The sequence below is a fragment of the Microcaecilia unicolor genome, chromosome 8 (assembly GCF_901765095.1).
Source record: "Microcaecilia unicolor chromosome 8, aMicUni1.1, whole genome shotgun sequence".
In the NCBI taxonomy this organism is placed as follows: domain Eukaryota; kingdom Metazoa; phylum Chordata; class Amphibia; order Gymnophiona; family Siphonopidae; genus Microcaecilia; species Microcaecilia unicolor.
In genome coordinates, this window is record NC_044038.1 from 21,166,076 (window position 1) to 21,190,611 (window position 24,536).

Sequence of the window (24,536 nt, forward strand, 5' to 3'; positions counted from 1 at the left end):
TTCTGGGGTGTGCCTTTAATCTGCGTAAGGGCATTTCAGTTATTAGTGCTTGTGGAATGCGACAGTTAAGGACTAGCTGATCATCTACTCTGCCCGTTACTGAGATCTGAGTAAATACATAGCTAGAAACTGAGATGCAGCTATGTATCAAAATGTATCTTATGCTTGAAGAAAGTGGAAGACAAATGAGGTGAGCTGAGATTTGTAACTAGTTATTGGACTTGGTCCAACTCAATGTGTCTAGTAGCCTCCGTCAACACCTAGTCTCTATCTTCAGCCATTTTCTTAGTAAATAGAAAGACTTTTACAATAAATCTGTGCATAAAGAAAATGAAAATCTGCACGTCCTGACTGTTAAATCACAGAATTTTTAAAGTAGTCTCAGATTGACCTTGTCTAACCTTTTAAATCATTGCAGTGTAGCTTATGCTTGTTCATTAGTATCTCAATGCACATAACATGCAGGTAAAGTAGTTGTTTCTCTGTCCCCAAAAGGCTTACAGTTGAAAGGAACTTGGTCTTTGGGGGTACACTCATGATTTTGAGGCTATCAGAGAGATTTGTGCACACTATCTTTAGATCTATCTTGTGCATATTCATTGTGGATACCCTCAAAACCCAACTGGCTATTCTCAGAGGACCCATTTATGGGCTATAAATGCAAGTTGGGTTTTTAGTTACTTCACACAAGCCCCGCTATTTTTAATGTAACATCATGAAATCACATTAGCACATGTTAGTAAAGTAGTGAAATGATTTGTTCAGGTCAGAGTTTCAGTAGGATTCAAACCCTGCATTCCTCTGCCTGTTCCTATAATATTAGACCGGTGGTTCCCAAACCTGGTCCTGGAGGCACCCCAGCCCCGTCAGCTGTTCTTCCACTCTTTTATCACCATCAGATTTGCATGCATCACATCCGAAGTCTTCATCCTGTGTACAACGCTTGTTAGGCAGCCTGATAAAACTTTGCAGAAAACTACATCATCATTCATGTTATCTTCTGAATTAAGGAAAGGAAGACACTTAATTGACTTAGTGCAGAAAAGAGACTTAACACTGTTTCGCACAATTGCTTGTTAATGTACTATTTTTCCTGCCTTCTCAAAAGCTGAGGCTTGCGGAACCACTGACTTCACAATAATCCTGTTTTATTTAAGGAAGGACTGAGGTGTTTCAATCTGGATAGCCTGTAGGTGTCACTAGTATTTCCAGAATAGAGGGAAACATTTAAAGACGATATTCATAATTTCACATAATTCACAGCTAGTGAACAAATTTTCTACCTTTCATCCATGGCAGCATCAAAGTGATGTGCTTGATAGCACACTTGATATTATCAAAGGTTTCATTTATTTAAAAGAAATACGGTGGAAACTGAATTTCTGTTGAATGATGTGTAATCAAAGCTCTAACTGTATTTAATAGTTTAAAGAAGCATTTTTGAGATTAACAACAGATTTACTGGTACAAACGTACAGCACCCCAAATATTTCAGCATCCTCCAGTGGGCCAGAACTGGACAAACAAGGAAGCTGATACTTTCTCAATGGTATCTGACTAGGTGATTGATCCAACTAGGTGATTGATCCATGACAGAGGCCAGTATCTGAATGTATGCTTTTGGTTCTCTCGGGATAGTGGCAAGAGCTTGGTGCTATCGCCAAAGTTCAAATATTGAAGAAAAAAGAAATAAAACCAGAGATCCTAAGCTCTTGGTTGCTGTGTTGGTTACAGTGAAATGTTCTATAAGGTGTAGATATTGAAAGGGGTTTAAGTGGGCAGGAAAGGCTCCTTCCAGTGAACCTCGCCTTTTGTGCGGTCATATCTTTGCCTAGTTACCTATGTGAATGCTGACACTGAGTTTCGGCACTCTCATGCTTTCCAGGTCTGTGGATGACTCGGATATTCAATGCCAGTGCCTGGACATGGCCATGGCCCTGAATTATCTGAGTTATATTTCAGTCTGCGGTGGCCAATAGCTTTAGAACCATTGAGTACCGCGTACTGAATCGGGAGTAGGTTTTCAAGCAGCATTGATTGCTTTGCTTGGCAAATTTTATTTGCATCAAAGTAACTGAGCATTGATCTGGTATCGCATCTTTCCTAGGTAGATGCTTGAACTGGGAACATAAAACGCTTATGAAATTTTGTTTCTTGTTTCATGGAAGCCATGAATGTTGAAGAGCAGATTGTAAAGTTTTCTTCAGCATTTTCCATGAGCAGCTGTTGTGCCAGTGGCCAAAATTCCAAAGGTCCAGTGTATACAAAAATGAGACTCCCTTGTGCCTTATGCATTTTCCTTCTCCATACTGACCAGTTGATATGCTTGGGGGGGTGGGGGAGGGGGTAAACAGGTGTGTTTTGGGTTGTGGGATTTTTTTTTTTTAACCAGAATTTCGGTTATTACAAGGACATCATCAATTGTTTTCTATAACAAGAATACCGTATTTTTCGGACTATAAGACGCACTTTTTTCCCCCAAAATTTGGGAGGAAAATGGGGGGTGCGTCTTATAGTCCAAAGGTAGCGTTTTTTTTACCTCCGTTCCGTACTTACAGGATTCCGTGTTCCCTGGTGGTCTAGTGACGTCGGGGCAGGAAAGAGCCCCCTCTTTCCTGCCCATCGCGCTGCTCTCCGTGCTTCTCAATGCTTTCCGACGGTCTCGGCGAGATTCAAAATGGCCGCCGAGATTCTCGGCGGCCATTTTGAATCTCGCCGAGACCGTCGGAAAGCATTGAGAAGCACGGAGAGCAGCGCGATGGGCAGGAAAGAGGGGGCTCTTTCCTGCCCCGACGTCACTAGACCACCAGGGAACACGGAATCCTGTAAGTACGGGACGGAGGTCCAAAACCCGGACAAGACGCACCGGAGCACCTAGGTTTTAGAGGAGGGAAAGAGGAAAAAAATTTTTTTCCTATTTCCCTCCTCTAAAACCTAGGTGCGTCTTATGGTCCGGTGCGTCTTATAGTCCGAAAAATACGGTATATAAAGAACTGTGACCTCACACCTGGTACTGCTGGTGTTACACATGAAGCCCTTGTAAATCTGTATAATTTATAACGCAAAATTGTGTGTGGGGGTTGGTTGATCTTTTTTTTTTTTTTTTTTTTTGAGCCGTAGTTGTAAACAGTTAAACTCTAGACATAACTGCATGGTGGGCCAGAATTCCCATGGATATTCATCTTAAATTCTTTTTATTCATAATATCCAGTTTTCATCCGTGCTTTCTTTCATTCACAAACCTAACCTTTCACTAGTACTAACAAGGAAAGGCTTTCTTGTGGCCCAAACTTTCTAACCAGCTTGAAGTCCCCAATATGAAGTGTTGCTAAGGCAACTTCCATTTGGAGTCTACTTTGATTTTCTTAATAAATTCTCTCCATATGTAGGTTGTGCACTGTCTGAAAGGTTTAAGTGAGGTTCTGAGTATGCGTTTAGGGCCTCCTTTTACAAAGCTGTACTACCAGTTCTCGGTGTGGCAAATGAGAGGAAGCCTATTCAATTCCTATGGGCGTCCTCTCATTTGCCGCGTGGGAATCACTAGCGTGGCTTTGTAAAAGAAGCTCTTGGTTATCCTGAGCGCACTCAGAAAATATTTCAGAATTAAGTCATTTTTGTACATGAATGCATTTCTGGTCAGAAGACTTGAGCTAAAAATGAAAATTTCCATGTCAGAGAAATGCACATTGAAGCTAATTTTTATAATCGGGCACCTATAGATGTTCCCCAGAGCGTGTCTATTTTACATAAGGTCAAAGGCATATTAGTGCCTTTCTTAAAATAGACTGCCACAGTAAACCCCAGCAGCACAGCCATTCCACCTCAAATTTACACCTGCTCCAAGGCAAGTGCCGCTGAGGTTGTACTCTGCTTATACACATGTATTTTATAAAGTGTACGCCTACCTTGCAATTCCACCAAACTACATCCCCCTGCCGACCCACGCATTGCCTTCATCAGCACCTGTACTTCTAAGCACATATTACAGAAGTACATAAGTAATGCCATACTGGGAAAAGACCAAAGGTCCATCGAGCCCAGCATCCTGTCCCCAACAGTGACCAATCCAGATCAAGGGCACCTGACAAGCTACCTAAATGCACAAACATTTTATACACGTTATTCCTGAAATTGTGGATTTTTCCCATTTAGTAGCGGCCTATGGACTTGTCCTTTAGGAAACGGTCCAACCCCTTTTTAAACTCTGCCAAGCTAACCGCCTTCACTATGTTCTCCGGCAACTAATTCCACACAACTTTATATGAACCATTTTCTGCATGTAAAATGCGCTTTACGTGTGGAAAATGCTTTTATAAAATGATTCCATTATACTTAAAAGTCTAGGCTGAACAGATATAAAATCCCCAAGTGCAGATCTAGTTCACTTAATCAGCAACGCTGTCATACTTAATGAAATCTATAACCTCCCAGCCAGCAGCTCTCCCCTTCTTTCTCTCCACAGTGAATTTTGGTTTCATCTAGACTGGTATGATACTTGTAGAGTCAGTGAGTCAAATCATGGTATAGATTGCTTCTGTAACTTTCATTGATTTGCACTTTAACCACTGCAAACTGCTAAGTAAAAAAAAATCCCAAGTTTTTTATTCGTCTGCTGAAAGTTGCATAACTGAGTAAGTCTAGTTTTAAAACAAGAACTGAAATAAAATGGAGTGCACGTCATTTATTTTCTTTAAAGACTATATTTGATGATCATTTTTCTTTGGCATTATGGAGGAGACATATATATATCTTTTTTTTTTTTTTTTTTTTTCATTCTGATTGGTTGTTTGCAGCTGGTCAGTATAGGCTCCCCGTATGGCTACGGGCGGGACCACCAGTCAGAGTTTCTGCTGATTGTGTCAAGGGAAGTGAAAGGGGAGGAAACCAGTTTCCAGAAATGCAGCAGTGAGGTGTGTCCCGCCGTTCCTTCCGCTCCCTCTTACACTAATGTGCATGACCTCCTTACATTCTTGCTTTTTTTGTTTTGTTTTGAATCCTTGCATCATTTGTGGTTCCTCATGGGGCTGTGGTTTTAATTCTGTGTCTGGTAACATTTCAAATGTTGTACGTAAACACCAAGGGTCAGTTTTTCCTTTTTGTTGTGTTGTATTTTCATGTGCCTTGCAACCTTCTGTTTTACAACATGCACTTCTTAAAATGCAGAATATATATTTTTTTAATTGGATATTTTTGAGCAGCTGAAATACTATTTTTATTTCTTAATTTTGTTTTAATCTTGCTCTTCTACAGTCGTTTAAAATAGTGTTGAATCCGTGTTCTGAAAACACTGCTGTTTTTGTTGACTTCATGGGGAAACATCTCCTGCATATGTCATGTAAAGCTGTCCAGAAAACTCATTAGTCTGAATATTATATATTTTTTTGTACACAAGTACTAGAAAACCATAATTTTTTTATATTGAAGTAATTGTAAGCAATAATTAGATTAATATCTGCTGTTCTCCTTCTGTAGAAACTTAGGGACCAGCCTTTAGGTCGTTAGTGGAGGGGAATGACCTTGGTGTCCTGTGTGTCAAATCTGGAACTACTGAAATATATTTGGCTAGTGGTCAGAGTACAAATGTTGGGTGTATTGGGCCCTGATTCTTTTCCCCCTCTTCACCAATGGTTGGGTACCGTAGGGTCCCTTTGTTCATTAGGCTGGCTGGCCCAACTGACTAGACACCAGGGTTGGTCTCCCACATGGAAGTACTGCATTTGGGCTGGCTGTCTTAAAATATTTAACCATAGGGAGTGCCAGACCCTTTGGGGGGGTTTTTTTTTCTTACCCCCTAGAGGAGACCTACACTGGACAAGTATGTTCTCATAAAGTCCTCATGATGCTGTCATGTGGGCAGTGTTGACTATCTACATTCAAGGCTTCAGCAAAAAATGAGTACATGGGGATTGAGACTTCTTATGTGTCTTGTACTCAATGTGTAGTGTTCCTTACATTTTAAACTGATGATATTCTGTGTAATCTAATAAGACAATGCTACACGGCCTTTGGAGTTTAGGGGTGGTAAAATTTGTCGTCCTAGGTGATTTGAGAGCAAATATGGGCCATGAATTCTTTCCTATGCAAAAGTTTGATCCTTGTTTTTCGGTATATGATACAATAAGCCAAGGCTTAGCTTTACCGTGAACGTAGAACTAAAAAGGTCTTCCAAAGCTGATGTGTCTGTATTAAAAAAAATTAAAAAAAAATTAAGTCCAACTCAGTGGGAGGGCTGTACCACCATGCGAAGGGCTCGTGCTTCCCAGGTCAGGTCTTGAGCTCCCTAGGTTGGCAGCAAATGTTGAAACTCAGCCATCCACTGGCTACCCGTAGTAACCAGATTAAAGTGCATGTAGATTAGACTCTTAAGTGAGCTAAACCTGACCATCATTGCAGTACCTGGGCCAAGTGGAGGAGGTGGTGAACCTTATGTAGATTCAAAATGTAGCCCAATGAGACCAATTCAGATTGATTTGGAAGTCCAAAGGACCAGGAGGAAGTTGCCAACAGGGCCAGTATTAAACTTGCTCTGACCCAGGGCAGAAATTTTGAGAGGGATTGTTGTATCTTCAGCTGCAGACAGGTTTGGGGGCCCAGGGCAAATGCCCTGTTTGCATCCCCTAACACCAACCTTGGGTGCCTACTCTACTTTCTGCTGGCAATAGATGACTTTGATGGGTTGTGACCACGTAAGTTTGACGCTTCCCAACCAAAAATGAACTAGTTATGGTGCTTATACGTACATGCTTGCACTTCATGTATTAACTGACCACCTACTTTCAGATTTGTTTAGTGGTATTGTATGTATTGTAATATATAATGTTAATCTCCATAGTCTTTATAGATGTGCATTTTGAAATGCCTTCTGTTTTCACTGTATTGTACCAATCTAAAATCCCCAAGAAGGGGGAAGTATATTGAACATTTTAGTGTTTAAAAGGTGCATGTGGTTGGCTTGATAGCTTGGGGACCTCACAACAGTACTGCTATGTCCAGTCCCTAAACTCGGTTTCTGCTTCCTAGGCTGGCTGGGGCTGCTACAGATGTGGTACTCATAACCTTAGGAGGGGAGGGAATCCTGATTGTGAACCAGTAGCGAACCCATTTGCTTGCTGCCGAATGTTCTTATTCTGCACTCTGTGCTGCTGGGCCAGAAGCGTGACTGGTTTATCCAGATAGGAAGTCCAGATACTTGCAATTGAAGTCTAATGGTGGTGTTGCCCTGGTGGTAGCTGATTTCAGTTGAGTTGAAAACCCAAGAGAGCAGAATGAAGCTGGTGAGGATGGAAAAAAATGTAAACATGGGTCAGTCTCAAATGAATTGAGCCACCATATCCCTTGGCTCCCCCTCTACAACAAGTGCAATACATTATAGCTGGCAGATGAGCCATTTCTGACTGTGTGGTATGGAATACATGCAACATAATTGAGTTTGAATTGGCACCCAAAATAGACAGACTGAACCACCAGTGAAAGCTGATCAGTAAATAATAATTGATACATTTTGTGCTTCCTTCCGTTGTTTTCAAATTTCCATGAAACTTACTTTGGTTAGAAACCTTGAGCTACATCTGTATATTGTATAAAGTTGATCTAACATCCTGGAACATCTGATTCTAAGATGTAGAAATGGATTCATGGTTCTAAGATGACACTTTATATACAGTGTAGTGTATTCGTTTAGGTCTAACTTTTGCTTTAATGTATGCAGCCCAGATTTTATTTTCTCAGATTCAGTGTTTGCTCTTGCCAAGACTTGAGTGAACACTTGGGAATCTCCCTGGCCACTGGTGGTAGAGTAATTGCTTCTGTTGAAAGTGTAACTGACAGCATGAGTTTTAAGTTTTTGTTTGAGATGTTCTGCCCAATAAAATGCTGAATGACCATTTTTTTTTTATAATAAAGCCATACTGAAGTCCAGTATACTATGTTAAAATTAGCATACTTGTCAATTCATATCCAGACTATATCATTAAAAATGTATTTCCATTATATTGGAAATGCACAGCCCTGTAACCTGTAGAAAACAGTGTGTTAATTTCCTTTAAAACTGTTTTGTATATATTTTATTGGCCATATATAATTTAGTTTAAAGCAGTCCTGAGGGCCAGACAGCTGATAATTTCTATTCAACAAATTGGCCTACTTTGGCTTGTAAGGTAATCTTTATCCATCAGTTATGGGTTTTAGCATTAGACTCTAATTTTCTGCTGATGGGTCTTAGCAATCCACGTGAGAAGGTTGGTAGCCATTGTTCATAGTGAGTACTAAACTGCAAATCAGCCTGGGTATTCGTTGGAGGAAAAGAACATGCTTTGACAAGTCCTTGTGTATTTTATACTCATGATTCAGAAAAAGGAAGATGGGGGCAGGTTTATTTCTGATGAGTAAAGACAGTGTAACCTGTCTCTTCAAGTAGCACGCCTCTTGAGCACTGGGCCTTTCTTTCTCCCTGTCTCTGTGGTTCTGAAAGCTTGATCTAATTTTGGTGATACGCCTTTAGACATTTTAAACTTTAGCCTACTCTTCAGAGTCAAACTTTTATATGAGTCATTCCGTGTCAAGTGGACCAATTTTAAAGGTCGTCCCCACCTCACCATCTCAGATTTTGATGAAATTTGGTACATAGTTTCTTTATGATAAAAAACTAAGCTGTGCAAAACTTTAGTTCAAAAGACTAAAAATTGGAGGTTCTAGGGGACCTCAAGTAAAGGGTTGCAAAATGTCGCCTGAGCAAAAATGACATTTTGGGCCAAATTCCAGAAGCTGTAAAACTGGAAGTTTTAGTAGTACAAGGGGGATATTTGGAGAACCTGCACTACTTTTAGGGCTTAATGAACTGGCAAAACCCCATGTTCCTAGTCCTCTTACTTTTTGAATGGTTTAGGCTCAAACTTTGCCAAAAAAACGGCAAAAATCAATTTACAGTGATGTTGAGGCTGCTGTAGTTTCTAAACTAGTTGGCCTTTCAGGTTGATTTTTGGTAGGTGTACTAAATGCAGGGCTGTAATGAGGCATTCCAATTTGCAGCACTTTCCTTCAAGTGGTTGAAAAATTATAAGCGTTCAAAGTTGGTATAAAAAGCATTTTTTGCCCATTTTGGGCTATCTTTGATGCCCTTGATCTCCAGTGGGACAGCTTCAATATTCTTTCTTTTAGCACCATTAGAAAGAGCAGATTTCCTTCTATCAGAATATGTAGTTTTCAATTTGGAGTCTCTCCATATAAGGATTGCAAAAAAAGTGTTTTTTGGCCAGTATTGTTGAATGATAGATGAAACGGATATAGGGCCCATCAATGTTTCTAACTGCTGTATAAGTCACTCAGTTGCTTTAAGCATGCGTTGGTCCATGGTGGCTATGCCACTACCAATTCAATAGGAAGTGGCAACCTCATCGCCAAGAGGTCACGCCCGATAGCAAGGCAAGTCCAGCCACTTGGCACAGGTTCCCAAGCCTGAAGGTGGGCATCTTACTTGAGGTTCCCAAGCCTCATTTGGTTGTCTTTGCCTAGTTTCTCAAGCCTAATGGGGGTGTCTTAATGGTTCCCAAGTAAAACCTCAGTGCTGAAGTGACAAGAATTTTTCACTGATAAGTTTCACTGCTGTTTCTGGAAATGTATACTGTCGTCCAAGTGTGTAGTTGCTGGTACTGGAAGAACTGCTAGAATATGCTGTTCAGAAATCCAACAAGAATCTCTTCTGCTAGGCCAATGAAATGATCGTGCAGGCCCGCATGGATGCATAAAGTTGACCAAGGCATCATGTTCTTCAAATGATGTGTCACAGACATTGCCAATCCACCATTTGTTGTCATAAACACAGGCAACATACTGCCCAGGCTGAAGTTGAGACACATTTATGCCAGGTACACTCACTGGGTCATCCGACTGACAAAGTTTGACAACAAATGAGGAGGAATCATTTGACATTCTACTGACTGAAATTTGGTTCAAGTCAATGGGAATAAACTGGTGATTTAGTTCCAGCAACTGTGGAAGCTTTACTGAATCTTTCCTCTTGTGCAGATCTTGAAGATTCAATTTCATCCTTGGAAACAAAAAAGAACTTGATTTTATTTATTTTTTGATCACAAAATTCAAACAAGCCTTGTGCTGTGAGAATTTGGCTATTTTTAGGTCGTTGCAAACTAGCCTGAGCAGCTAGTCGCTTTGTTGTACCACCTATGGCATCACATGGTGACTTGCCATGGCTTCTGCCAAAGAAATTCCACTGTGCACTTATTCCAAATTCTGTTTGATGATAGCACAAGTTGGCAAAGTTTTTGAAGTTCTTGTATTGTGCAGCTGAGCCATCACTAAGTATGTTACATATTTTATTTCTCCAATTTTGCTTTTCAAGAACGCGATTAATTTTTCCAAGAATGCATGTACAGCAACTGCATCATGCCGCAAGCTGTCACTTATTATGCAAACACTTATGCACTGAATTTCACTTGAAGCATCACGGAAGTACCCAACAAATGGATGCAGTGTAGCTTGACTGTTTTCCCAGTGGAAACCTTGAACAGCATCTTGGACAATAAAGGAGTAGTTTTCAGCAAAGTCCAACAGAACAACAATTTCACAAGGATTTAGGTTTTCTTTAAGTATTGTGTCTGATGTTTGGAAATGTAATGGTGAATTGACAGGTTTGAAACTTTCAATGCAAGCTCAGATACAAAATCATCAACATACATTTGTTTGGTCTCCAGTGTGGTGCGATCTGTATGAACCCACTGCTTAAACTCGATTGTTTCACCTGGGTCAGCATCAATGAACACTTCTGTCAGGTAATTTTCAAGCACATCCCTGGACATATTTCACACCTGTGAAGCATGCATTCTTTGCATTCCAAATTGCACACAGTTTTAGCCATCAGTGCTTTGTAATCTTCGTTCAGCAGATGGCTTCCAGCAAGCATAAGCTTCACATTTTGATGAATGACACAAACACACACTGAATGCATACCAGATGAGCCAACAGTGACACACCATTTTGGCCTTAGCTCACAAAATTTGGAAAAACCCACTTCTGGCCCATTTCGAGTACGATATGCAACATACATTTCTTTTAGATTGCTAAGCAGCAAGTGCTTTCGCATTTGAATTTTTTCAGTGCCAGTTCTGACAGAGACAAAATCTTTTTCCCTAGGCACAGTCTACTGAATTCATCATCTTCAAAAAAGCCAAGAATTTTTTTTTTCTGTTTCTTCTGGTAAAACTTTACCTTTCTTCTTGTCTGGTTTTGCCAGAATTCCACAAACTGATTTCAGATTTCTTGCTTTTTTAACCATTCTAGTTGAAACCATGAATTCTGAGGCAGTTCTTTCAATAGACCAGCTGTTTGGTGCTAAAGTTAGTATTTGCAGTTTTTCTGCATGATTTGCTGAAACTTGGACTTTGTTTTTCAACTCGTTTAGCAGGTCATCATAATCAGAACATTTGTCACATTTCTGACTGGTAGAATGTCTAAGCCACCAGCAACTGCAAGATGATGACTCTCAAAGTATTTTGCACTCGCCTGATTTTGCGCTTGGTGTAGCCTCGTACATCACGCTTGCTGACTTTTTTGAACTTTAATGGAGAAAAACCAAGAGATGTCAAACTTGTGTTCAACTTGCCAGAAATGTCACTGTGTTCATCATCTGCTGCTGTTGATGATGATAAAGAATCAGCAGCTCTGTTACTGACGTCTTTTCGACAAGATGGACATAGTTTCTGACCCGGCACAAATATTTTGCTTGTTAAGGCCTTTAGCTGGGCTGCTAGTGTGTCATCCAGCACTCTTAAGCCCCTTTTGCATTATGACCACCTTTGGAAAATGGGTTACAGCAGGTTCTTTGCAAAAATTCAAACTTTTTCAACAGTAAGGATTCATGATGAAGGCAAATAGTTGATCCAGCATAGAAAAGTTGACCAGAATGCTCTTGTAACAACTTCTGTTGATCAGGCAGAAGCTCTTCAATTAATTTCAAACCTTTATTTTTATTGTATGTCAGTAAATGACACTCTGATGTACTTGAACAGCCAACTGAGCAAAGTGGAAATTCATCTGATCTTCTGGATCCATTGATGACCATTAGCATCAGTTCAACAAACGCGTTTATTCTTGCAATCAGGTTTTCAATGGGTAAAATTTTACTTCAGTCTAAAGTGATTAATATCTTCATTTGTGGCATTTAATTCAATATAAATGAGCCTGTCGGTGCAGGTGCGAGTTTCTTCAACAAGAAGTATGTATACAATGGTTTCCACCCTATTTTTAGTTTACTTGAACACAGTTTTATAACATAATATTTAAAGAAAACTTCTTTAGCCAGTTAGACTTGGCCAATTATGATTGGTGAACCCTGTTGCAAGGCAGAATTGTTTGTTTCATTGCCCAATTGTATGCTTCTGGTACCTCCTGGCTCCTGAGTGTCTGTTGCTAGGCTTACTTTGATGCCTACAGTTCACTAAGATGTCAAACTGTAGCAAGGGTGAAGAAACACCAGCAACAGACACTCAGACGCCTTGCAACAGGGTCCACCAATCATAATTGGCCAAGTCGGTCATCCTAACTGACTGCAGTTTTCTTTAAACCTGTCATGAAACCTGGCCTCATCTTTCCACATCCTAAAAAACATTCCTGTTTTTTAGTTTTCTTGAATACAGTTTTATAACATAATGTGTTCTTTATTTTAAAAAATTGGTGCTTTTTGAAAGAAGAATCACTTTTACTACACTTGTATCAAGGGTGTAGTGAAGAAATCACAGGCTGCTGCCCGCAAACATTTGAGGGCATTTTTGCAATCCTTATATGATGAGACTCCAAAATGAAAACTACATATTCTGATAGAAGGAAATCTGCTCTTTCTAATGGTGCTAAAAGAAAGAATATTGAAGCTGTCCCACTGGAGATCAAGGGCATCAAAGATAGCCCAAAATGGGCAAAATGCTTTTTATACCAACTTTGAACGCTTATAATTTTTCAACCACTTGAAGGAAAGTGCTGCAAATTGGAATGCCTCATTACAGCCCTGCATTTAGTACACCTACCAAAAATCAACCTGAAAGGCCAACTAGTTTAGAAACTACAGCAGCCTCAACATCGCTGTAAATTGATTTTTGCCGTTTTTTGGCAACGTTTGAGCCTAAACCATTCAAAAAGTAAGAGGACTAGGAACATGGGGTTTTGCCAGTTCATTAAGCCCTAAAGTAGTGCAGGTTCTCCAAATATCCCCCTTGTACTACTAAAACTTCCAGTTTTACAGCTTCTGGAAGTTGGCCCAAAATGTCATTTTTGCTCAGGCAACATTTTGCAACCCTTTACTTGAGGTCCCCTAGAACCTCCAATTTTTAGTCTTTTGAACTAAAATTTTGCACAGCTTAGTTTTTTATCATAAAGAAACTATGTACCAAATTTCATCAAAATCTGGGATGGTGAGGTGGGGACCCCTGGTCCACTTGACACGGAATGACTCATATAGCTGCTCCATTCAGTGATGCCAAAAAGTTCTGGAAACACTTGACAAGCGACCAATTTTTCTATCATAGTAAAATAGCTGAAGTCTACATGAAATCAGTTTCCCCAAAGGTCCTGTTACCTTTGCTGAGCAAATAGTGTCCCTCTTTTTGTAGCTGCTTGGTGGTAATGCTGTTTAACATTTTAAACTGTATGCACCTAAAACTGACCTCGGACTCTTTTACTGAAAATACATTGTTCTTTTGGTTTGTACCTGTTAAGAAGACCATCACTGATCAGGGACAAAAGTGTAGCATTAATGAGCTTGAGCAAATGCCAAATTATTTGGCTTTTATTGACTTTGTAATTATAGAATAATTCCTGTGGAAGTTATAAAAGCAGAAAAAAAAATTAGTCCAGCTGGCCGCCATTTTGTTTCTGCTTTGGGAGAGCAGCAAGATGGTAACTAATACCTCTGCGAAACATGAGTGAGCAGTTGTACGTAAGTGTGTGTGCTTTTTTTTGTTTAAAAAAAAAAGGCAAATTGTCCCATGTTAGGAAAAGGAGATGTTTTACCTACACCCTGTTCTGCTGTGTGCATTCAAAATTCCTGCTTGCAAAACCATTACCTGTTTGTTATAGTGAGTTTGGTCTGTGAAGTTCTGTTGGCTTGTGGTGGAGGGGCCTAGTAGGTGTGGGCGGCTACTCACATCTTTAGTCTGAAGCTGACATTTGCTTCCACTGCATTGCTTTCATTCGGAGAGCACTGTACGCTTGTACTTGGATGAATGTTGGATATCCGAGAAATCCAGAGCCTAATGAGAGAGGGATTTTGGTTGTGGACTTTGTATGATGTTCATTAAAATCTTGTTCATTTTATTGTTTTAGCTTGTGAGTATTGGCTCTTCCTATAATTATGGAAATGAAGATCAGGCTGAATTTTTGTGCGTTGTCTCCAAGGAATTGCACAATACACCCTACGGCACAAACAGCGAACCCAGTGAAAAAGCGAAGGTATGTTTTTGTATAGAAAATGTAGTGTCTCGCTTCTAGATGAGTGGGAAAGCGCGGGGTACAAATGTAACAAAAAGTAAAAATACTTCAGTTCCATGTTTGCCGGCATTTTAACACACACAAGTAGAATTTTTTTTTTTTTAATTATTTTATTTATTCATTTTATATTACATTTATGTACAATACATAAATGGGAAAGAAGAGAGAAAATATCAATTAAAACAAACATTAAGGAAAAATATTATCTTTGTTAGTCCACATTATTGTCCACAATTGGGGGATCCAAGACCAGGAAAACAATCTCAAAGAAAATAAGAAAAACACGGAATGGTTAATCTTACAATTCATGTTTTCTGAGGGAGGAAGGTTAATCGGTAATTGCACAAGTAGAATTCTAGCAAGAAGACAAACTGACAGTGTGTCTTCATGCTGGAAGATTTAGCTATGAGATGTATTTAAAAATGAATGGTTTATTCTAGACTAGAAGTATGCAAAACTGAACACAAGTGTTTTAATACAAAAATATTTGTGTGAAGATGATGATCTGCTGGAGTAGTGGTAGAAAAAATGAAAGGGATGATTTCAGCACTCACCACCCTTTGGCAGCTGTGACCCTAATGCATGTGGCTGCTTGAAAGTTCACAATCCTTGGTGGTGCAGGACAGTGATGTCCTATGTAACACCGTCCAGGTTGCAACCCCCAAATGCAGTGTTCTCAACCCTGTTGAGAAAACTCTGGACTATTGCTTTTAAACTCAAATGCAAGCCACATTGAACCTACAAAGAAGTGGGAAAATGCAGGGTACAATGTAACAAATAACTAAAAGCCAAGTCAGTAGCTTCTGTAGCCACCTACTTTTGGGGTTGCCATGCACCTGGACCCTTGATGTAGCGGTGCTGGGGGTCAAGTACATAATGAGGAGACAGAATGCTGGTCCACAAGCCATTTTCATGTTTAAGTTGATGTGAGCCACAGCTTCTCACAGTATTTCTCCTTGCAGGTAAGCGCAGGAAGCGCTGCAGGGGAGCGCCTGCCTTCAAGGGTGCCGCGCCCTTGTGTTGTATTTTTTTTTTTTTTAACCTTACTCCTCTGCTCCCCTCCATCCCCGATTCCCCGGCGCTTTAAATTTACCTCACTCCGCCTCCGACGTCTGCGCAGCGTCAGTGAAAGCGCTGCCTGTCTGACGTCTCTCCACCAGCCCAGCCTTCCCTTCGCTCGTTCATTCCCTCTGTGTCCCGCCCTCTTCTGACATCATTTCCTTGAGGGCAGGACACAGAGGGAACGAATGAGCGAAGGGAAAGCTGGCTGGTGGAGAGACGTCAGACAGGCAGCGCTTTCACTGACGCTGCGCAGACGTCGGAGGGAGGTAAATTAAAAGTCCGGGGGGGGGGGGGAGCGCGCACGCCAGCTGATAGTCTGGGGGGGGCGCCAACGGATGGTCTGCAGGGGGGCGCCAGAGACCCTAGGCCTGGCCCTGGTGCCAAAGGTATACAGTACTAAAGTATAGTGCTTATACACCCTTGGTTGGGGGGGGGGGGGGGCTTCATGAAAGTTCACTCATATTGGGCTTTGCACACACTAAATCTCATGAGTTCTCTGGGGTACTTTGGCTGCCTTCTCAACCTATCAAGGGACCTTTTCTCTAGTAGATTGGCATGAGAGACCCCGGAATTAGAGAGACTATACTTTTTATTTGGCTCAAGGTGAGTTAGATTTTAAGTCATCCAGGAAATGCAAATTAGTACCTGAGGCACTGAAGGGTTAAGTGGCTCACTCAAGATCACAATGAGCAATACTGAAATTTGATCCCTGGTTGTCAACCCGGTGCTCTAACCACTGGGTTACTCCTCACTCTATTATGTGAAAATGCTCTTAACCTTTTGTAATTTGAAAAACACAGTTTAGCTCCACTGAAACAACATTGGAATAATTTTGGATTTAAGTTGAGCGGGTAGCCTAGTAGAGGCTCAGAAATTAATACACTTGAGTTTAGACAACATGAGAATGGATGTCCAGTCCCTGTTTTCATAATCTTGCAAAGGACTTGGTATTGGTGATGATTCTATTTAGTTAAGTCCTACACATCTCTCTTGAATAAGTATTTGTGGGGAAAAGATTCATTTGCATAGCAGTCAAGATGAACTCAGTTTGAAAGGTATAAAATCTAACATTGTACCCCCTAGTCAAAGCCTAGTAAAGGCACTAAATTGTCATAAGTGGTTCCGGTTACATTTATGAATCCTTTGTCCATTCTTGAATTCTGCCTGTAGAGTTGAGTTACGAAAAGTTACGAAAAGTATCTATCCCAGCAGATTCCTGTTGAGACATTTTGTTTTGCTGCCAGGGCTATTTTAACTTAACTGCAGTGTTGTTCTTTTCTTCATCCCTTCTATCCTTGCATGCTGGTACAGAGTGAGGATGAAGAGACGGATTGCGATATGAATGACTCAGATTGAGTTTTAATGTGATGGTGAGCAGAAGTTGCCCTGCAAATCCATCTAATTGTTCTTAGAACACACTTCCCTCCCATGTTCTTCCTGAAATCTCTCCCTGAAAAGCTCCACTCACCTTGTAGAATAGAATACACTTAGGCTTCTCCTGGCTTGAAACCTGTAATCCTACTCCTTTTATTCCTTATTTGCATCTCTCTTGTAGTAGTAGACGCATACAATTTACTAGCCCTGGACTTCACCCATTTTGGGGCAAGGTAATTAACAAGTTCTGCCCTCTTACCCTGGAGTAGCACTTAAGCAGTACTTGGATAGGTCACCACTAATGAGGGGAAAAAAAGTAAATGCTTCCTATGTGGATGTTCAGCAGATGCCCAAGAACCACTCTTAATGTCATGAAGGAAAAAACCTATATTTTATGCACTACAGAAAAGTTCACATGGGAACTGAGCTAGTGGGTCAGTGGCATTACTATATGGAGGACCTGGATTTGATTCTCCGGTTTCTTTTCTACTTCTATACTGGCAGGGGTTGGGAATGTTATGGAGGCGGTAGTCAAAGCCTCTAGTGAAGAGTCCCAGTCATACAGCAACAACTAGTGGTCAGCATTAGAGCCTATGATTAAGGTTCTAGAGCCTCGGTAACACTCAAGGACTGGGACTGAAGGCCAAGGTTCTAGAGCAGTCGTCAGGGCACTCAAGTCGGGTTTTCAGTATGTCCACAATGGATGTGCATGAGAGAACTTTGCATGCACTACCTTCATTGTATGCACATGAATAACGCATGAGAGAGATGTCATACCTATTCTTGGTGGATATGCTGATAACCTGATCGGCTGGATATGACCTGAGAAACCCTGTTTATAAAGGGAGGCCCTTGACACGTGACCTCAGGCCAAGGTCTATCAGTTTGATGACTGGAGTAGATGAGTTGAGAAGGGATATAAAATGATGAAAACAAATCCCAGGTGGTTTCAAATGGAGGCTCATGGTGCTAAATCCTAATCTTGCTTCTGATTTAACTAGAAGTCCACAGGAGGAGGGAAAGTTCTGGGCCCCAAACCAGTGTTTAAATAGAGATCTGTGCTGGTTAAACCTACTCCTCGATTCAAGCAGTGAGACATTTTAACACCAAAGCTGACCACTGTAATTAGCTGTATATTTACTCCACAGCGCAGCGCTGTTAATATTAAATTGCCGTGTGAGCTTCTGAAAAGTTCTGCTAGCAGTGAACACAGCTCCCCCCCCCCCCCCCCCCCCACACAAAAAAAAAACAAAACGTAGACCTGTGCTTGTGATTTTGCTGTAATGCAAACATAACTAACTTTTGTTTTGATGGAAATGTTTCGCGTCTGTTTCTCATTTCTAAGATGCATTTGGTGTATAGTTACTAGTATTATATGCTAAGTCTTGCAAGGCACACGCACAGTACTTCATACCTCTCATAAAGCAGTCATGTCTCCTGCGTGTGCAGCATTTTAAAAGGAAAGTAAAAGGAGTCATGTGTTGTCCTTTTAATAGAATTGTTAATTTTAAGTGAAAGCCATTGCTGTTTGACACATCTTTTGGGCATGACTGGATGACAAATTGGATACATTTAACATGGTTTATTTGGAACAAAGGGGGGGGGAGCTGTGCCTTGCTGTTTAGAATGAACAGCAAGGTTGTACAAGGCTTAAGGTTGGGAATATGATGCTTGCTTGGCTTCTTGGGGTTTTAACGTTAGGGTGTGGGTATCCCCCCCCCCCCCCCCCACCCCCCACCCCCCCCCGTCTTAATGCCGCAGGAGGTAGCCTATCTCTGGATGATAGATATGAACACAAGATACTGCTGCAGATGGTAACAAAGAATGAGGGTAGCAGTAGCTTTTCAGAATAGAACTAAAATTTGTATTTGCAAATGGTTTGTGTTTTTGAAATAACAATAGACATTTCGCATGCCGCAGTAACCTTGTTTGATGTTCTCCGGTTTTGAAAAGTGTAGTTAGGAATAGGCTGGTTTAATTATAAACTTGAGCTGTAATCAAAACTGACACTCGGATGTTAATTTAAAGCATTGCATTGAGCAAAGAAATTTCACATGTCTGTTCTTGCATTTGAGGTGCTTCACTTTCTCCTTTGTAAATTTTAATTTCAGGCAAAGTAGTGCAATTTAACCCTTGAGAGTAAAAATTGTATACTTGGGCCCATGTTTTGCACTAACTGCATCCCACAATATTTTGGTTCACTGGCTTGACATGCTTTGTGTTTGATTTTTTTTTTTTTTTTTAATTAAAAAAAAAAAAAAAAATCACCTACAGCTACCCAAAACACACAAATATCACTATAGGCTTGAGATTTGAACTGCTCCCTCTCCTTCCCACAGCCACCATCTACCACCCTTGTGCTTTTAACATAGTAACATAGTAGATGACGGCAGAAAAAGACCTGCATGGTCCATCCAGTCTGCCCAAGACAAACTCATATGTGTATACCTTACCTTGAATTTGTACCTGTCCTTTCAGGGCCACAGACCGTATAAGTCTGCCCAGCAGTATTTCCCGCCTCCCAACCACCAGTCCCGCCTCCCATCATCGGCTCTGGTTCAGACCGTATAAGTCTGCCCTCCCCTATCCTCGCCTCCCAACCACCAACCCCTCTTCCCCCCACCTGCTCCACCACCCAATTTCAGCTAAGCTAAACAGAGAGAGTGCATGCATAAAATGTAAAGTGCTTGGCTGTAGCCACTGAAAGGCAGTATATCACATCCATGACCCATTGACCGTACTTGAAACTTATAGACCAATTTCTACATGGATTAGTAGTTCTGGTAGGCTCTGATCATTTTTAGACCATAAATGTAGTGCAACCACCATTCAAAAGGGCTTGAACTAAGCTCAAAGGGTCCTTTAAATTTTCCAAGAATTGAATAAGATTGATCAATCTGGGCTTATGGCCTTACAACATTAGGTAGGCCAGATGGACCATCCGGTCTGTTATATTCCATTTCCGTGTACTAAGAACCAATGAATAGGGACTGTTATATTATTTGCCACATGTTGGTCTGTCCTGCTTACGATATTTTTCATTGAGTGTATGATTGGCTATACTATATAATATAAACAATATTTTTCCTTCATCTGTAATGTAAATAGTGAGACTTGCTGAAGTTCATCCCATGGCTGGCTTACAGACTGAGAAATTCATACCCTGATCTGCATGAAAAAACCACAAATTAACTTTGAAAACCAGAAGCCCTAGAGAAATTGCACAGCCAAAGATATTAAAAAGACAGGATGAACTAGGCTCCAGAGAGGTTCTCATTTTTTTTCCTATGAGGCATTCTCCAGTTAGGCAGTGAGACTTTTCAGGTATTATTGAGTGGGTTCAGTAGATGTTTGAAAACAGGATGAATATTTCTCACTAATAAAAATACTAACGGATAAAGGGCCACTTAAGCAGCAGTGATCTGGAGTGATTTCCTTTGTCTAACTTTAAACCAGGGATGGGCAAACACTTGGCCCGATGGCCATTTTAGAGGCCGTGGCCCTAATACTTTCAGCCAGATCCAGCATCTCCCCCCCCCCCCCCCAATCTGTCCAGTGAGGACCAAGTGGCTTTTTCCCTCCTTCCCATGTGCAGAACTGTAGCAGGCTTCCTGTCTACCCCAACACCTGTGTGGGAGCAGCTTTTACCTTGCCCAACTTAATCATCACACCAACAGTCCACTTTTAAAGAGGCACCTCTAACTTGACATCAGACATGGATATTGGGTCTGTCGCTGATGCCACTATGTCAGGCCAAAACAAAGAAAACATTGGGACTGGTAGGGTGAGCTAGATTAAAAAGGACTTGAATTACTAACCCCCAGATTTGTATCTCTTGAATGTCCAGTGTTTGAAGTTGAGCAAGCAAGAACCATCTAGAAAATCACTTTGTACCATGCTTTCATATTTTCCAGATCTTGCAAGAGAGGGGTTCAAGGATGTGAAGATGCAGTATTGACGGCTGAAGATTTTTACTGTTTTATTTCAAATTAACTATAACAAGATGGAATGACTTGCCACTTTGACAAGCCTTGACGAGAAGAAACCTGCTTCAGACGTTCTTATTGGTCTGGGTTTAAATATTTTTTTTTCCTGCAAAGAGGCACAAGCAGCTGCGATTCAGCAGGCGAAAGAGTTCATTAAAAAAAAAAAAAAGTACTTAAGAATGCTTTAAAGTTTGTTTATGCTGTTTAGTTGGGATAATGTGGCACATGAGTAAAAGTGATGGGTCTTTTTTTTTTCCATTTGAGATATTGCATAGTAGCCTTGTGCAGGCTGATGCTCCCATATTGATCGGCATTGTCTGATGTTATATTGGTTATTGCAAATTGATTACAATGTACTTGGTGCTACAGGTAAAAATATATAGAGTCCATGACAGACATGTGGGCCTACTCTGTTGATTTTTGGACATACATTCAACTGCTCAGCTCTGCCAAGCGTTCTTCCTACTCCTATAAAAGCTGCAGCTTTTCATTACCTTAAAAACAAAATGATGGGAACAATCAAAGAAATAGCTGGCCAAAAGCATAACAAAGTTTTATACACTGGGTAAAATGAGGATCCTAGGGGGAGCTTGGGTTGAAATGCCTGAGGTTTCTACAAGTAATAGTGATACAAAAAGAGAAGCTGTACGGACTAAGCTTACATTCTCGATCCCGTTGCATTTCAAGTGGGTCTTGTGCATAACATCCTTCTAAGATGTTGAGCTCTTTGTCCCAACCAAAATTTTGAAGATTGGAATTTCAATTTCTCAATGTTGAGTTGCTGTCTCTTTTTAATGTCTACAGCTGACCAAATGTTACAATTTTGACTTTGAAGAAATGCCTAAAAGTGTTTTGCATTTTAGTCTGGGGGGGGGGGGGGGGGGGGGAAAGTGTAAAGTATTTAAAGAGCAGCTTGTGGTGTATGTGAACGGGTAACAGTAGATGCTTGTGATGGGCATAGAACAAGGTGTCCTGAACCTTTAAAGCTGTCTTACGGCAGGTCTTCTAGATGGAACAAAACCTTTTATCCTGAATGCTTGTAACAGCTGAATCGGCTTCGATAGTTCTAAATATTTATAACTTTAGGAGAACAAGACAGACCTGTAGTTTTTTTTCCTGTTGATTCTAGGAATGCTTCACAGAATCATTAGAACAGAATTGTACTAACTTTGCCTCTAAACCACGGATCCAGTTTACTAGTAAGAATGCCTTGTCCAAAATAAAAGCTAACGTCTTTTTAAACAACTTGATTTGTAATGCTCATGTATTACACCTGTATGCAAACTGCTTCTTGGGCAGTCCGATTATGCTCCTAGTAAGATTAATGGGAGCGTCCAATAGAAGCACCAGTTTTGCCACTGAGACTGTTTTTAAAGCAGAGATGCTTCCGACCTGCAGCAGAATCGGTGCACAGGCATTTTCTGAAAAGAGTTTAGTTATAATAGGGAGCCCAGAAAATGGCCAATGGATCTCAGTATCACTGTGTGTCCACACTGCTTAAAAGTTTGATATGAGAGAGTTAGAGCACGATCAGACCAAGAGGAGACAATGCACTGGCTGTTTTCTGGGCTCGAAGTGGAGTTTTTTGTATTTTTCTAGGTGTGCATTGGGAAAACTCCTCCTTCTTATTGCAGTGAGGGTTGCTGTCCTGGTACTGAAATGTGCTTTGTGTTGGAGACTGATACGCTTTTATCAGTGTTATATGCTGATGCAAATGTGTGTTTAGGTTTTCTTCTTTATTATGGTTGGAAGAGTGGGTGATACGGAAAAGATGTTTGGAAGTCTACAAGCCTTAGGCATGATGTTTACAGTTCATCCTTTATCTTTCACTGTGGTAAACACCTTGTGCAGGCTAAAAATAATGAAGGCTTGTATATATTAATACAATTTCAGCCAACGAAAATTGTTTTGTAGATCTACCTACATAAAGGTTAGCAATGACCTAAAAGAGTTTCACTAAGTGTTAGTATGTCTGATGTTAACTCTGAAATAAGCTTAATTAAGTCTTTGGGCTTACATTGAACATAGCTCACCTTTACGTTGACTAAAATAGAATGTATTCCGTTGCTTAGGGGAGTTGTGTGTTGCTGTCTCTTTATACTGGGTTTTTTAGCCAGAATACCAAGCTGGTCAACTGTGTTCCCATGTTAACAATGGTCCATGTCTTTGAATGGTAGATGAATGAGTTGGGTGGGGGTGGCTGATATTTGGAAAGTTTTCCTCCACCGCAGACCCTGTTTATACAGCACCTCGACAGTCGCACATTGTCTGCCTGAAACTTACAGCCCTTTCAGCAGCTGTTTTTAAGTGCGTTTCCTTAAGGTTACGCTGTGCTGCTACTAATTTGAGAAGAAAGCATTTTTTTAAACTTCTAAGGGAAAGTTATTTGTAGCAGTGTGCTAGCTGCTGTGAAGTTCATGAGGTGCTGGTATGCTGGGTTTCAGACTTAATTTAATAATTTTGTTAGTTTAAAAACCCAACACATTCTTACGTTATTGATGTCACCAGGGCCTGCAGTCTTCACACTTCTGAAGCATGCATACAGTTTTGTTCCAAATTGCACCCTTCGAGTGGGTTGAGTAGATCCAGATTAGTAGGACTGACCAGATGTTTTGCAGAACTGACACAGACTCATATTTTTTTTCCTCTTTCAAAAAGTTCCATTTGCCAAGCATGTCCATTTAATGGCAATAATTGGACTAAAGGAGATGGGAGGTAACTTGCTTCATTCTGAGCACTGATACACTCATCACTGTTCAGCTTTTCACTATTTTTTTTTCTTCTTCCTAAACTGAGTAGTTTCATGTTAAACAGAAATAGTGCTTTTTTTTTTTTTTGAAGGCTGCTAATAAGATGCTACTTGTACTACATTGTTTAATATGTGTTTGAGATGCTTTTCAGTAGATTTAAACAGAATACAGCATATTCTATGCACCATGTATTCACTATTGCATTTGTTCCGATTTTAAAATTAATGCCTTAGAAAGACATTCATTCACACTTTGTTGGTGGAATACCTTTTGAATTCTTAATAAAACTAGGCTTTGAGTTAATCCCTTCAGATTTTTTTTTAATGTATGTATCCCAAGATAAGCCACACCATGGTTTGAAAACTAAGCTGCAGGCATCCTGTCACCTAAAAAAAAAAAAAAAATCACCTTGCTTGAATATTAGTGAGGTAACTGTATACTAAACATGTTTTAAGCCTCAATTTTTACTTTTGTGAAAGGGTCAGGTTTTTTTTTTTGGGGGGGGGGGGGGCGGGGACTGATCAATGCAGTAGTAGGAAAAAATGGCAATAGAATTTAAACAAAAATTGGATTTGTAAGGAACATGCTTGTCTTAGTTCAGAATCACTCCCAACTCAAACTTCAGAAAAGATTAAGTAAAAAGTCTAAGTCTGTGACAAACCAGTGACTTAATGGAAGTACTGTGGGTTTCATTTTTTTTGAGCTCCTGGTCTGAATTGTGATGCAGGGGCAAGGCCTTAGCATTACAATGGGCAACTGCTGGCTGGATACAAAAAGACCTACATCTAACCCCTGTTTTGGGAGGGGGGGGGGCACAGCTATGGCCCCTGGCTGAAAGACCATCTCTGCAGTGGCCGAGTTGGATAGGAGA

General features: G+C 40.6%; 1 protein-coding gene across 2 annotated transcripts in view; it reads left to right on the plus strand.

The window, feature by feature from the left end:
- Positions 1–23,968, plus strand: part of KCTD5 (potassium channel tetramerization domain containing 5) — a 96,104-nt gene extending 72,136 nt beyond the window's left edge. The window contains exons 5-7 of one of the 2 annotated variants that reach the window (XM_030211874.1): positions 4,794–4,910; positions 14,329–14,454; positions 20,844–23,968. In XM_030211874.1, the coding sequence (XP_030067734.1) occupies positions 4,794–4,910; positions 14,329–14,454; positions 20,844–20,873 (273 nt within the window). In that variant the 3' untranslated portion in view covers positions 20,874–23,968. The remainder of the gene's footprint in view (positions 1–4,793; positions 4,911–14,328; positions 14,455–20,843) is intronic. The other variant, XM_030211875.1, reaches the window with a different exon arrangement.
- Positions 23,969–24,536: the final 568 nt, after the last annotated feature.